General features: G+C 51.6%; 1 protein-coding gene across 1 annotated transcript in view; it reads left to right on the top strand.

Moving 5' to 3' along the window:
- Positions 1–13,771, top strand: part of NOXA1 (NADPH oxidase activator 1) — a 35,221-nt gene extending 21,450 nt beyond the window's left edge. The window contains exons 6-15 of the mRNA XM_067561434.1: positions 2,111–2,170; positions 3,374–3,411; positions 6,592–6,733; positions 7,958–8,017; positions 9,026–9,110; positions 9,725–9,783; positions 10,858–11,024; positions 11,849–11,954; positions 12,048–12,171; positions 12,417–13,771. Of these exons, the coding sequence (XP_067417535.1) occupies positions 2,111–2,170; positions 3,374–3,411; positions 6,592–6,733; positions 7,958–8,017; positions 9,026–9,110; positions 9,725–9,783; positions 10,858–11,024; positions 11,849–11,954; positions 12,048–12,171; positions 12,417–12,514 (939 nt within the window). The 3' untranslated portion in view covers positions 12,515–13,771. The remainder of the gene's footprint in view (positions 1–2,110; positions 2,171–3,373; positions 3,412–6,591; positions 6,734–7,957; positions 8,018–9,025; positions 9,111–9,724; positions 9,784–10,857; positions 11,025–11,848; positions 11,955–12,047; positions 12,172–12,416) is intronic.
- The last annotated feature ends 1,567 nt before the right edge of the window (positions 13,772–15,338 follow it).

Raw genomic sequence — 15,338 nt, 5'->3', positions numbered from 1 at the left:
TCCCCCCCCTTCTCCTTGCCCGAAGGTAACTGAGGGAAGTTGCCCAGGGCTTCCTCCCTCCCCGTTTCTGGCGGGAGCCGGAGGAAGGTGCCAGTGGCTTCTCGCGGGCAGGGAGCAGGATCTAGCTGCCCTGGCTTTTTGTTCCCTTCCCCACCACCCCTTCCAGCCAGGAGCCCAGCAGCCTTGTCAATTTCAAGGCTCAGCCGTGAAATTGACAAGGCTGCTCCAGCTCCTGGCAGGGAGCAGGCAGAGAAGAGCCCAGGCTTCTCGCCTGCTCCCAGCTGGAAGCAGGGTCTAGCCACCTGGGCTTCTCACCCCAGCTCCCAGCCACTCAGCTCTCCAGGGAAGCAGGGGGCTTCCTTTTCAATTTCAGGGCTCCGCTGAATGACAGCCAACAGCGGATGTAAGGAACGCTGCATCTACACTGACACTGCATCTACACTGCACTGCATCTACACTGACGCTGCATCTACACTGACACTGCATCGCCTTAACTACACCGACATGAGCCCTAAGCCTCTCCTTGAGGTGGTTTTATTATGTCAGCATAGCAGGGGAGTTACATGGGTGGGAGGAGCATTTCAGTGTGTGCACCACCACTATTTTGTGGACAAAATTCTGTAGTGCAGACCAGCCTCTTCCGAGTGAGAGTGATCACACTACAAAACAACACTCAAGTTGCACAGGGTGAATGTATTAGCAGCACAGCCTGGTCTATGCTGAATGACTCCGTCAGTCAGAGGTATGAAAAAAGCACACCCCTGATTGATGCAGCTGTGCCAACAAAACCCCCAGTGTAGACACAGCTATGTCGAAGGAAGAGGTCTTCTGTTGACATCACTAACTGTGTTTGCGGAGGTAAGGCTCCTATACTGACAGAGGAATCTCTTCTGTCAGCGCAGGCTGTGTTTACACTCGGGGGCTATGCTGTTGTAGCTATGCCATTATAGTCTTCCTAGTGTAGATATACCCTGCTGGTTAGCGGAGTGACTGGATTAGCAGTCAATGGGTTGTTGTAATTCGAGTTGCTGTGTCCCCACTTCATTACCAGCCCTAGCATCAGTAGCACTCCAGTTTCAACCCACCCACCGACAGGTCAACGAACTCAAACTTAAAGAACCATTTGCCTTAACTCACGCTGGAGATTAGGGTGTGTGGGTGAGAGTTGGGCTGGGGCAACACTTGAGTTATGCTGTAGCACTGTAGTGAAAACAAGCCCTCAGTCACAATTCAGCCCCTGCTTCCCCCTCCCTTCTTGGGGGAAAAGTGAGCTGCACTAGCCTTTTCCCTGGCACAGCTTACTACCTCCTTTGACCTGGCTCTGCAGCACTGGCCAGCATGTTGCAGGGAGATGCCTACTCCCCACCCCTGCCCGCTCACTCCTGCGCACCTGTGTGTAAAGGGGAACTGCTTTCCTCCTACATTGCTACCTGCTATATGAGCAACAAGCAAAGGGGCTCTTTCCTTCCCCCCTGGCACCTGTGCACAGTGAGGGGCACGATCTAGCCCTCCATAAATAGAGCAGTGCTCTATGTGCTGATATCATTGTGTCTTTGCTGATTGTAATCCTCTGAAAGCACTCATCAAATACTTTGGAAATCCTTTGATTTGTCATTATGCTGAAAAAAGACTCTTTCAAGACACGGGGGTTCACCTAACCCACTCCCACAGTGGTTGACACTCGGAGCTGTAGCAGATTCCCACTTGTTGTGGGATGACTTTTTTGTTAATTGGTTAATGCCTTAGGAGAATATTAGCAAGTCATCAGAAGATTTCTCTTCTCATTTCTGTGACTCTTCACCCTTTATGTAAGTTCTCAGGCCAGGAACCTCTTGTGTGCAGAGCAAGTGAATGGTTGTGCTCTCAGATTCACTCTCAGACACGTGGAGAACCCAGCGTGGCAAGAACTAGAAAAGCACCCTCTGGAGTAGCTTGGGTTAGTGCCTGGACTCTGCTCTGCACTCTCCAGTGTGTTCTGTGACTTTTCATTATGGTGCTGGGGAGTTCATGGGGAAACCAGGGTGAATGGCTGGTTCCCATAGGCAGTTTTAACAGGGTCCAGCTCTTCCTTCATGTGGTCTAGAGTCTGATCTGATCTGTCTTCTGGCAGGTGATCTCCTCCGTCATTCCCAATGATGAGTACATCGGGTTTGAGCCTCTCAGGCCACAGGTGAGTGAGACAACGCCACAACTGATGGTAACTTGATTTATGCATGCCAAGCTCATGTAATGGCATCGCTGCCATGCAGCTCCGCGTGGGGTCCCCAGCCGAGGAGTCCATCGGGATGAGAACCTGTTGCTGGCCTCCACAACGTTTTAGTGTAGCTGAGAGGTTTCCCTGCGGCTCTGAGTCTCACACATCTCGCTCTACCTAGCAATTCCTACCTCAAAGGCCATATCACAGCAGATACCCCTCCACCCTTCAGGCCCCCTCAGCAGTGCTTTGTCGTTGGCCAGAGCAGGCTCAGATGAGGCACACGAGTCTCTCCCCCTGAAAGGAGCATTCCTTTCACTGAATTAAAGCCACTGCAGCAGAGTCTCTGTAAGTTTAACTCACTTGCCAAGCGCTGCGACAGACCTATCACCGTGAGCCTGGTGCCTCCATGGCCGTGGGTTGCACTGTCATGTCAACGTTGGGAGTGGGAGAGTGGGAGGAGTTTGGTCTGCACCAGATGGGGCAGACACAGAAGAGGGGGCTGCCAGCGTTGCTCCGCAGCATGGAGTGGCCTTGGTGACTGTCCCTGTTGGCGTGTCTCTGTCCCCGTCGACTATCCCTGGATGATTGCATGACAAGCACAGGCAGGGGAATAGGAGGGAAAATGTCAGAGGCTGAAACTCCCTCTGCATCGCTGCCTGGCTACAAGCTATTACAGATCATTTGGGGGAAGTTCTGTGGCCTGCGTTATACACAAGGTCAGACTAGATCAGTGGTGCCCAAACGTTTCCTGTTGTGCCCCCCACCATCTGTCTACCCCTCCCCCATTACTGCACAATTGGCTCAGCAGCAGAGCTTGGGCTGATGGGAGGAGTGGGGGAGGGCAGGTGGGGGATGGGAGAGAACTGGGGCTAGAGGTGGAGCTGGCCTGGGGGCAGAGAGGGAATGAGGTGGGCAGAGCTGGGCTGGAGGTGGAGTGGGCACAGCAGGTGGGGGGAGGAGGGATGACAGAGTGGAGCTGCAGCTGGGGCTGGATCTGAGGGCAGAGCAGGGCTGGGCGGCGCTCCCTTCCTGCCCTCCGTGCGGGCCACGCACCCCCCCCCCCCAACGTTCCTCCACGCCACGCAGTTTGGGGACCACTGGACTAGAGGATAACAATAGTCCTTTCTGGCTTGTGATCTTTGGTTCTCTGACATAGATGCTGTTGTTTCTCCACAGAGACAGGGCTTTTACGAACCCAGCGTCAATACTGTGCGGTAAGTGACCACCCCAGCTGGCTTTGCTCTTCTGTCACTAGTTCTATTCATGGCATCTTGTCTTGTCCCCAAATGTTTTGGTTTGAAGACACTCTAGCATCCCAATCCCATGGACCCATCATTGTGGAGAAAACGCTACATGTGTGAAAGGCTTGTGTGACTGTCATAGCCATTGCAGTGATAGCCATAATAACACCTGGCACTTCTCTAGCACCTTTCATGCAAGGATCTCAAAGCCCTTTGCAGACATTGATTAAACCTCACAGCCACCCTGTGAGGTAGATAAATACCATGTCATGGGTTGGGAAACAGAGGCAGAGAGGTTGAGTGACCTGTTCAAGGCCACATAGTGAGTCAGTGGCTGAGCCAATATTAAAACCTACAACTACGGACACCCAGTCTCCTGGCTGTAGCCCCCAGGACACAAGGCTTCCAGATGCCTCCTATCAGCAGTGCTGTTACTGCTATCACTCCCAGAATCGCACTGGTCATTGGGGCACCATCACTGATGAACCAATTGTCAGTCCATTCCTGTCCACTCCTGTCTCCACTCCTGACAATTGTGTGTGAGTGCCTGAGTTTCCGCGAAGTCCATTCCTGTCCGCTCGTTTATGTCGTCAGTCCATCTCTTCTTCTGCCTACCTCTTCTTCTCTTCCCCTGTACTGTCCCTTAGAGGATGATCTTGGATAGGCCATATGATCTTGTTAAATGGCTTTACCACTTCAGCTTGCACATCTTCACAGTCATCAGGAGATCTTCATGTGACCCAACACGTTGGGTGATAATGATACGAATCTCTTCATTAGTGACATGGTCGAGGTAGGATATGCCCAAGGTTTTACAGAAATATCTCATCTCCACTGCCTGTATTTTCCATTCAAGTTCTGCTGTAAGGGTCCATGTCTCGCATGCATCTAAAATAATGGAGATGACCAGTGCGTGCAGCAGTTTCAGTTTGGACTTCAAGGAGATGTTCTTATTCCTCCAAATTGACTTTACATCTGCCAGTGTTGCTGTTGTTTGTGCAGTTCTTGCCAGAATTTCTGCCTTTGATCCCTCGTCAGTGATGATTGCCCCCAGATACTTGAACTGTTTCACTGTCTCCAACTCCTGTCCACTGACAGTGATGCATGAGCTGATCCCGCCACATTTGTTTGTCATCAAATGGTTTTCTCTGCAAAGTACGGCATGGAAATGAATGCAGAGGTTTCATCCAATTGTTTCGTAAGGTTAGCAAGTTCCTCTTCGCTACCTGCTAGGCCATCAATGTCATCAGCGAACCGAAGATTTGAGATTGTTCGCCCTCCAGTACTGAGTGTGCATATGTGATCAGTCATTATGCGTTCCAAGTAGATGTTAAACAGTGTGGTCGAAAGAAGGCAGCCTTGCTGGACTCCAACAGTGGTGTAAAAGCACTCTCCTATTGTGCCACTCATGAGAACTGTTAATTAATGAGAACTGTTGGCCTTGGCATACAGTTGTTTATTGGTAAAAATAAGCTTACGACCAGTATTGCACTGCTTCATGGTTGCCTAGAGAGCTTCGTGCCATACTCTAGCAAATGCCTTCTTGAAGTCAACAGAGACGTGGTAGATGTCCTGCTGGTGTTGTAAATACTTTTCACATAGAACACGAAGATTGGAAATCTGTTCTATGGTACTTCTTCCAGCACGAAAGCCAGCCTGATCTTCAGTGATGATATTCTCCGCTTGTGGCTTCAACCTGTTGAATGTGACTTTCAGCATCACTTTGCTGGGATGGCTAATGAAACTCATAGTCCGGTAGTTTTGACGCAGCTGCAGGGTGCCTTTCTTTGGCAGAGTAATGATTAATTACTTTGTTCATATGGAGGGCCACTCACCTGATCTGCCAGATCTTGTTGCAGATCTGTACCTGGGACCAAATTCAGCCCTGGTCTAAGGAGGTGCAGTTCCATTGACCTCACCAGGTTTGTGCCGCCAATACGCCATTGTTTGCATTTGGGAAAAACTACAAGGTGATTCCTGGAGCTAGTCGAAACTCGACCTTTCCATTCAGCAGGAAACACCGACATTTCAAAATGGTTTTCAGTCCAAATCTAAATTTCCTGTGAAACAAAATCTTCAAAAATGTTTTGTTTCGGCTCAGTCAGAAAGTTCCATTTAAATAAAATTGAAATGTTTCATTCTGATTCCAACCTTTTATTTTACAATATTTTACAATTTATAATAGACTATAAACTCAAATACCTTTCTAAATGAAAAGCCATTTCAAAATGAAAAATCAAAATATTCCTTTCTGATCATGTTGACCTTATTTGAAACATTTTTAAGCAAAATTCTTTTGAAAGAGAATTTTGTCAAAATCAACACATTCTGCTGGAAAGTTTTTATTTTGATGAAATGGGATTTTCTGGGGGAAGAATGCTGCATCAGGAAATTGCCATCCAGCTCTAGTGTTCACACACTAGAAAGTGATGCTGACAGTTAAAACTGTGCTGACTGGATGACTCAGTGCTATACGCTACTAGTTTGCACAGTGATATGGCTTCAGGGCTTTGCAATAAACTGTGGGAATTCTCAGAAGTGGCTGGAAGGCAAAGATGGACCTCGGTAAGCACCAGTCCGTCCCATCATCCTGTGATGGTGTTCTTCAAATGTCAGTGGATTATCACCCATCAGACCACAGACATGGTAACTGCACCATGGAGGCACAGCCCATGGCTACTGCTGTCTGTCCTCACCTGTAAAATGGGTGTAATGATACTCCCCTCATGCACAAGGGTGTGGGGAGGAGACCGTCACTGATATTTTGGAGCTGCTTGGATACTCTGGGGAGGGAGGCATGTAAGTACCTAGATGGACAGAGTAAAAAGGCCTGGCTTTCCTCAGACCCCAGTAAAAAGACGGGTCCTCTAGCAAAATGCAGCGGGGACTCCACCCCAGAGACAAGTGGCATTGCATTGTTCCGGGTGCATTGGCATCTGAGGAGCAGGGAATGTGTGACCGGTCCGTCGCTGTGTTTTAAAGAGCCTTGACTGAAGAGCCAGCGTGGAAAGGCACATGGAGGCAGTGCCCATTCCTAACCTGAATGTCTCTGAGAAGGGTGACCAAAGGGACAACGAGAAGGGAATCCCATTAAACCCAGTGGTGTCCACCCCCAAGGGTGCTTAGTAAAACTGTCCTTTTCTTTCTCTCCAGAGACCGCGACTCAGGCTACTATCGAGTCCTGGCTCACTATTACCCTGAGGACTCTGAAGAGATGGCAGTGAAGGACAGCACTATCCTCTTTGTACTAAGGAAAGGGGCAGACGGCTGGGCCACAGCCATCTATGACGGACAGGTATGTGGAACGGGCAGGCTCGCGCTCCTGCCTGTAGCACAGCATGGGAAGTAGAGTCTCCCTGCCAGCTGGGGCGTGTGAGGCTTTAATAGGCTGTTCCGTTGGTAGCTGTCAGGAGCTGGAGCAGCCAGGAGGGTGGGATGTGATGGCACCTTCTCTGAAACTGTCAGTTCACTTCCATTGACTGGCCACTAAGAGCAGCAGCCTTTAAGGGCGGTTCAGATCCCATTAACTTTTCCCCATCACCTCCCTAATTCCATTGGCTAGCAAACTGCAGCCCTGAGATTTTTCTGATCCTTTTTCCTTCCAACACACGTGGACCCTGCATGGGGATTATGTAACTAGAAACGTCCGGTGGGAATCCCTAGCGGGTGCACAGTTCGCACCAGCGACAGCCTCCCCTTCTGCAGAGCACAGTGCAGAGAATGTGACGAGAGGTCATTCAGTGGCCGGCCTGCGACTGCTGCATGCAAACCAGCATCCTCATAAGGGAGAGAGACGTGCTGCTGTGGCTCCACACAGCAGCAGGATTTTGTGCTATGACCTGGACTGACTCAGAATAAAGAGACCATGCCTGCCCCAAAGGGCTTCCCATCTAATATAAGGCAGGAGAAAATGGGTGGGTACAACAGACAGACGGGGAGCACAACAGACAGACCAGTGAGGTAAGACGGGCAGTGGTCTTGGCACATCAGCAGCCTAACCATTGTCCAGTTTTTTGTAGGCATCACAGCAAGGGAGGGTTCTAAAGAGGAAACTGAAGGGAGGCAAAAAGGTAGCTTAGTGAGCATGGACGGGGAGCACCTCCTCTGCGTGAGGGGCAGCATGGCAGGAAGCACAAAGTGCTTCTTTAAAAGTGAACAACTGGGTGAAGAAGGCTGGCATCACGGGCAGCTCAGAGGTGGGATTCAACCCCCTGATAGCACATGAGAGATGATAGGTAGGTGGGGATAGGCTGTGAAGGGCCTTGACAGTGATGACAAGTAGTTTGTGTTTGTCATGATGGAGAAGGCTGAGCCAGCAGAGATGTCTAGGGAGGAGCCACATGGTCAAAGCAGCATGCCAGGAAATGATCTCTGCCACGAGGTTTCGAATGACTAAGTGGGGCAAGGTGGGATTGACAAGGGCAGAGAAGAGAATCTCCTGCATTGGGTAGAAGAGGCTGTATTTGCTCAGTGCAGACAGATCTCACCTTGTTTTCTGTTCTGCTTTGTTTCTCCCCAGAAACTGCGTATACCGACCTCTTACCTGGAGCCTGTTCATGCCCCAAAGGCTGATAAGTGGGTAAGATGACAATCTTGTAACTACGGGATGGGGAAGGGAGAGAAAATACAGCCAGGACAAAGCGAGGCAGTGGGCTCTCTCTTCAGACACACCCCAAGAGTAGGTCAAGGGCTTTCAACCAGGGACAATGGGAAATCCAAGCAAAAGGTGAATTTTTGCCATAGCTCTGATCTGTTTCATGCAAAGTCTAAGCTTCCATTTTGGAAAAAATCCATTTCTTTTGCCCCCTCCTCCTGACTGTTCGGACCCTCCGTATCGTAACCAACGCAGCCTTGCTCTAATGGCTTGTCCTGTCTGAAGGCTGTCTCCACCTGATACCCCAGCAGACAAGCTGTGACTCAAGCCCTCATTCCCACTGCAGTGTTAGGGAATTTCCGAGCTCTCGTCAGTTCTGAGATTCCTAGTGGCCTCTAGCAAATGAGAAACTGGCTCGTTAGGCCTGATTCCATTTCATGTAACACCACCTCCCTCCTCCCCCCGCTGAGTTTGGTAGCGTCCCCCGCTTTACACCATTGGCGCACAGGCACTTGGCCTGGTGCACCCTGTAGCTGAGTGGGGGGAGATGAGCCTTCAGTCAGAGGGTTCAGCCATGGAAATCCCAGGGGGGCTGATTCCATTTTTGTTCAGGTGGGGAGGGGGCAATCCCCAGACCCAGTGTGGGGTCAGGATCCCAGAGAGGGGAACAGCGCGAACAGTGCAGCAAATAAAATAGACCCATGTAGCCACCCTCTGGGAAAGCCTCAGGAGCCTGAGCGCTCCCCTTCATACAGTGAGTTAATGAATCAGCTATCCCTGAGGTTCTGCCCTCCCAGGGCCTCTCCTTAAAGTCATACCCTGCAATCTACCCAGTGAAGCAAACCAGCTGCCACCTGCCCCTTCTGGCCAGAGGGGAACAGGGGAGATGATTTCCCAAAGCCCCAGTTCCTTTGAACTATTCTGCTTGACATTGGCCTCGGCCGTCTCTCCTCGAGTGTCTGATCGTTTCCGTTTCATTTTGTTCTCTTGCAGAAAGTTGGTAATGGGATCCCCCTGCCACCTGTTAAAGTGCCCCCCAACCGACCCCACTTGAAGGGAATCGGCCAGCAGCAGCCAGGTAAATTCTGCTTTCTGGGACTGAAGGGGCATGTGGGGGTAAGGATCCTACCTAGAGTTGTGTGGGATCGCCCCAGTGCTCCAAAACACCATTGCTCTGGGGAACATACAATGCGAGCAGGGCTAGCTCCTGACTTGCAGCGTGTGGCTCCCCTGCAAGGACTGACTGTATAACCCAAGAGCACCCTGGTGGCAGGGTAGATCTCTTGTGTCACTGATGACTGCACCCACTGTTTGCTCAGCTGTGGCCCACTTGTTCTGCTCTGAACAGACACAGGGGTCCAAACAGAAATGACCTGGTTGGCAGCAGTGGCGCTTTGTGATTCAGAGCAGGTGCCCAATAGATGCAGCTGTGGCCATTTATGACTTATGAAGAGTACAGACGGGGTTCTGTATGTCACTCCCTGAGAGGCGAGGAAGAGCCTGGCTGACTTTGGGAGGAGTGGACAGCTGAGGCAATAAAACCTGTGGCTCCACAATCTGCCTGGAGTCCTTCCAGATGTGGATCAGTGGCACCCCACCAAAGCTGTCCAAACACATCTCCACCAAAGAGGCCCAACCCAGCTGGCCAGGCATGGTCATGACGACTTTGTCTGGAAACGTTTTGCTCTGCAGGACCTGCTGAGGGAGAAGACAGCACTGCACACGATGCTGATCTCCAAGCGGACTTGAAGGTACGATGTTCCCCAATGTCACAAACCATTAAAGCTATAAAATCACTGATTCAAAGGTAAAGGTAAAGGTGGATTCAGCCCAGTTCCACCAAAACTCCACAGCTACCCCAAAACTTTGGGGCTCTCAGATGGACTTTTGTCTATTACTCCTGAGTCCTTGATCTTCCTCCTCTTCTTTTGCCTTTTCTGGCCCAGACTGTTGCTGTGTGCTGTTAACAACCACTGTGTTCTACCACAGAGAGCGTGCATTTGTGGGGTCAGTGAAGTCACCTCTGTATCCTTTTCCTACCTCATGTGGGACGTGTGCCCACAAAACCCTTCTTTGTCAGAGGCAGCTGCTGGTCGGGTCACCAGTAGCCCCACTTCATTTGGCACAGCCACTAGACTGCCTGTGATTTTGGAGTCAATGCTGTGCCAGGCTGCATGGATTGCCAGCTGAAATTTCCACAGGAAATGATGGGACCTGGCAGCATCACGGTGTGGACCTGTTTTTATTAACCCATGATAACACACTCCCTTCCCGCACTGAGCAGAGATGTGTCTGAGTTAGAGGACTCAGATCCAGACTTATGTTGGGGGGGAAAAGGAGGTGTTTGGATCCAGGGTTTTGAGTTGCCCATTAGAGAAGTGGGCTCCACATGTGAAATTTGCATCTGGATCCTGGCTCAGATTCTATTCCACATGGAGTTTGGTGGCACTGAGTTTGGCATTTGGGTTCAGGCCCCCTCTTGACTCTGGGTGAAGAAGGATGGGCTAGTGGTCGGAGCTCTGACCGAGGATGTGGGAGATCTGTGTTCAATTCCCTGCCCCACTATGGACTTCCTGTGTTGACCTCGGTAAGTCACTGAATGTCTCTGTGCCTCAACTTCCCAGCTGTAAAATGGGGATAATGACGTTTCCCTGCCTCACAGGGATGTTGAGGATTAACACATTAAAAGCCTGTGATGTGCTGTGAGAGCTCGGGAGGAGAAGCACTATATAAGAATTGTATATTTGTTAGTATTCCACTATTTGCTGGTGAAATCGTTCTAATCAAGCCACCAAAGCAGATTCTCCTTGCTCTCTGTTTGTCAGCAGGTCCCATTGGCTCAGGACAAAGCATCCTCCAGCCTGAACGGCTCCATCCTACTACAAGCCCACTGTGGCTACACAGTTAAAGTGAGCCAGGGCCTGTCTCTGTCAGATCTCAGGTCTCTGCTGAGGGAGAAGTTCAGCCAGCAGGCAGAGCTTGGGAAGCTGAGGTAGGCTGTGTCACAGCGTGCAACTAGGGTTGGACTCTGGCTACACTCAGCTGGTGCCAAAGGCTGAGTCGGAGTTTCTCCTTTCCGGCGAGCTGCGGCTTTCCTCTAGCCATTGCAGGAAAGTCATTGCAATTCCCCAAAGGGGTGTTTGCCCAAGGATTTAGGTGTTAAGGCTGTGTCTGCCATCCATGCTGCTCTCCTTGCAGGGCGCAGGAAGCCATAGCAGCATTTCACAAGAGAGTGCAGTGTCCCCTCTCCCAACAGTGGTAGTGACAGAGTGGGGAATGTTATTAAAGAGGAATGCTAGTGTAGACACCTCTGACCGAGATATGATTTTCTCCCAGCCAGCTCAACATTTAAGGCACAGCCGGCTCAACTCCGCTGCACTTTGAGTGTCCAATTTAGAGGTCTTGTGTAAGTCGAAAGGAGACTGAGGTTTTGTCCACTGGAGCTAGAGGGGTGATTTCCAGTCTGAGCAGACATCGAGCTAGTGTGTGGGAAAAGAAGCAGCGCAGCAATGGCGGTGCAAGCGGCAGAACGAGCGAGCCTAAACGCTGTGCGTGCAATCCTGTCTGAGACCCGAGCTACATATTCAGAGCAGCTAGCCCCTCCCTCCGCTTGTGGCACTGCATCTACACGTTTACTGTTAGCATGCGAGCTCGATCACGGCTGGTGTGGGTGTGTGTACCTGACCTGAGAATTGCGGCATAGAGAGACTCTTGCGTTCCTGCGACTTACATGTGTAGGGAGCCAGAAGAAGGTGCAAGTAGTAGGAGCATGTCTCAGGTTGGCCCTGGTACATTCTCTCTTACAAATCATTTCAGCTACAGCCTTTCAGGCAGCAAAGAGTTAACTGTGATTTCGGGAGAAGAGGCGCTTGGGAAGATGTGGCAGCAGGTGACAGATGGGAGGCTGATGCTCTGGTGCCAGGTATGTGCCTCTCTGGGATGCTGTACTGCCTCACTCGATTCGGGTATAATCTCTGCTCTGCCGTGCAATTTACACAATGGCCTTGTCCCATAGGACACCGGTTCCTGTTCAGACAGACCCGTTCTCTACAGGATGGTAGCACACCACGGTTACACGGCGCAAAGGCCAGAGGATCTGGAATTCAACGAAGGAGACACATTGGACATTCTCTCTGAAGGTAGCGCGCTAGCTCCACCTGCAATTCTTCGCTGGGTCTGTTTGCAGGGAGGGGACGGGGCAGCTGGAGGAGAGAAGGACTCCTGACAGTCACGCCAGTAGGCCTTATGGGGGATGATATGTGCATGGGCCTGCACTGGACCTTTGCGTAGGGGTGAACGTCCCTCTTAGCAAGGCCTGCCTAATCCCAGTTAGACAATTCAAGGGATATCTAGGTCCTTACCCTGTTCCTTTCTGTTTTCCCAGTGAACGAGGAATGGCTTGAAGGCCGGTGCAATGGCAACATTGGCATTTTCCCCAAATGCTTTGCTGCTCAGGCTGGCCATGGGGCTGCCCTCCATTAGAGAAGAAGAGCTTCTTCATGGCAGACTCCGCAAGAAGCCTGCTGGGCTCTGGATCCCACCTAACCTTACTCATGTCTTCCACAGTACAGAGAAGCTTGCACCAGTTCATTCGCTTCTGACCATGGCCAGTCCTGCTAGGTATTTAATGCAGCTGCCTACAAAGGGCGCTTCCCAGTGTGGGACCCCATTATCCAGAAACCCTGCAGTATTTGTGTCTGTAGCAGAAATAGCATTTTCTATGGCCTGTTTCTGGCCTCACTATTTCCCAGTAATGAAAGAGACAGAGCGGGTATGGGCTGGGCAGTGGGGTGAGGTGGGATCTGGGTGTCTAATGATGAAGGACACCGTGAGAGGTGCTGACATAGCAGTTGGAGTTTTCCCGTCTCAGACCCAGCCACCAGCTGTTTCTGCAGCAAGAACTTGGGATTGAAAGGTGCAGCGTAAGCAGTAAGAAGAGCAGGTTCCTCTGGAAGAAGTTAGGGTTAGGCCTTAATCCCCACTTCCCACCAGCTTGGATAAAAAGTGGGGGAAGCTGGACCTTGCCATCATTGGATATGTCTACACTGCTGCTAAAAACCCAGGCTGCTCCGTGCGAGTTGGCTTGGGCTGTTTAATGGCAGTATAGATGTCTGGGTCGGGGCAATTAAATAGCCCCTTAGCCCAAGCCTGAGTCAGCTGACATGGGCCTGCCCCGCTGTCTAACTGCAGTGTGACCTACCCATTGAGGCCAGACTGTGGGAGGCAACATGCTATCCAAAGAGACAAAGGAAAGGGAGGCAGGCCTGATTCTCTGGGGCCCTGCCCAGTGTAAAAACACCCCTGTTCTGGTGTGGGAGCTTCTCACGCCCACTTTGCACTGCTGTAAATGTGTGCCCTTGAACCAGGCACAGGGTGTGTGGCCCTTCCAAGCCCCATGGATCTGCCAGAGACAAAGGGCCATTCATACACAGACCCTGTGCTGAGACATTGCGGGTGGTGGGGATTGTCCCTGTTCAGGTGAACACTCCTGTGTCCCCATCGGCTCAGTGAAACTGGGCCCCAGCGGGAAAATAGACCTTGAGGGCTGAGAACTGGGGTGCAGGGAAGGAATGCAGGGACTGCGGATAAAAACTGGGAGGGGGAGATGGCAGGTGCCAGGAGCTGAGGCGTTGTGGGGAAAGCACCCAGAGAACAGACCCAGCAAAGCCCAGGGGGATCAGGGAATGGAGGCCAGGAGCTGGCAGTGGTAAAAGGAGCTGAAATGAGCAATGGAGGCGATGAAGATGGAGAAAATGGGACTAATGGAAGGGGGTAAAAATAACTGTGCGGGGGAGAGGCGGTGGCCCAGGGTCTCTGCTTTGCAAAATGGGTTCCAGTAACTGCAGGGTGGTTCCTGGGTACCAGACCCTGGGGCTCGCTTGGTCCATCAGCCATCTGGTGCATGGGCCTCAGGAAGCTCACTTGGCCCTTCTGCCTGCCTGGCTCTCAGCTGGGGCATTGCTCAGCCCATTACTCCTTCAGAGTCTTCACCTGGCTTAGGGCCCGGTGAGCTCACACAGCCTCTCAGCTGGCACAGGCTTTGGGATCCCCATGGAGCCCTTGTCTGGCCCAGGTCTCTGGGCAGTGGCTCTGTCTCCTGCCCCTGCCTCCGCAAGGCACCGGCTCTTTGCTGACACAGTCTTTCAGCACTGCCGGGTGCTTACCTGGCATAGGCTGGGCAGGGCACTCCTCCCCTCCACCCTGCAGGGCCTTTCCTTGTTCTAGGCCTCTGTGGGTGCCTCAAACCCTTACTCACTCCCGGGGCCACTGGGCAGGCATAGCCAGCCAGTACGCTGCCTGCCCATCGCCTGTCTGGCCCATGTCCTGCTGCCATAGTCATGGCTAGTCCAGGCAGTCGAGCTGCCAGCAGGGTCCTATCCACAAGGGCTGCTTGTCTCTAGCACTTGTTCCTCTCCCTAAACCGAAAACCTGAATCCAGCCACCTTTGGAGGAGCTGTAAAACCCACTGCACACGAGGGCTGAGCCGGCGGCTGGCTGGGCTGAGGCAAGGTTCTCTGTTGCTGGGAATTCCTGGCTGGTTCTTCAGGTTGGTCTGGTTGTGCCGGGGCCAGTGATACTGGTGGAGGGAGTGTTTTTGTGAAGGGTTTTCGTGCACCTAGAGCTGCGGTTTTGGTGCGTGGGTGGGGGGGGTATTTAAATCAAATGTGTAATCAATAGAGGGCTGGAGGAAGTGTTCAGATCAGCCGCTTATTATTTTCTCTTCTGTAACATGCCAATAAACATTTCTGAGATAACCAACTCTTCGATCCTGGGAGACAAGGTGGTCCAATGAAAAATATTTCCCGCCCCAACTTCTGTTGGTGAGAGAGAAGCTTTCGAGCTTGCACAGAGCTCCTCTGCAGGTGTGGGAAGATACTGCCTAACACATGCAAGGAAAATAGGCTTCTGTCCTACAAAGGAGGCAGGCATAGCTGATGCCACAGCGTGGGGAGGGCCAAGGCGTGGGAAGGCTGCTGTCTTCTCACCAGAGAGCTGCCACGGACCTGCAAGGGCTAACAGGCTGCGTGACTTGAAGGTACAGGGCACTATCACGATCTGGCAGAGCACATGCCTTCCTCGCACTAGAGATCTGTGCTTACATGTGTAGCTGGCCTTCCTTCTGCGCCTGAAGGAGTCTGTCTCCGATTCAGCAGTGACAATTGTAGATGTTGAGACCAGGAGGCAGCATTATCATCATCCAGCCTGCCCTCCAGTGTAACACATGCCATCACACCACACTCATTGACTCCAGCACTGTACCCATCACTCCTCGCTGAGCCAGAGCATGCCTAGAAAGACAGCCAAT

Source organism: Emydura macquarii, unplaced genomic scaffold (genome assembly GCF_026122565.2).
Source record: "Emydura macquarii macquarii isolate MOO-44397 ecotype Brisbane River unplaced genomic scaffold, CSIRO-AGI_Emac_v2 contig_2417, whole genome shotgun sequence".
NCBI lineage: Eukaryota > Metazoa > Chordata > Testudines > Chelidae > Emydura > Emydura macquarii.
Note: the sequence above shows the minus strand (reverse complement) of the source record. Positions and strands in the feature narration are given on the sequence as shown.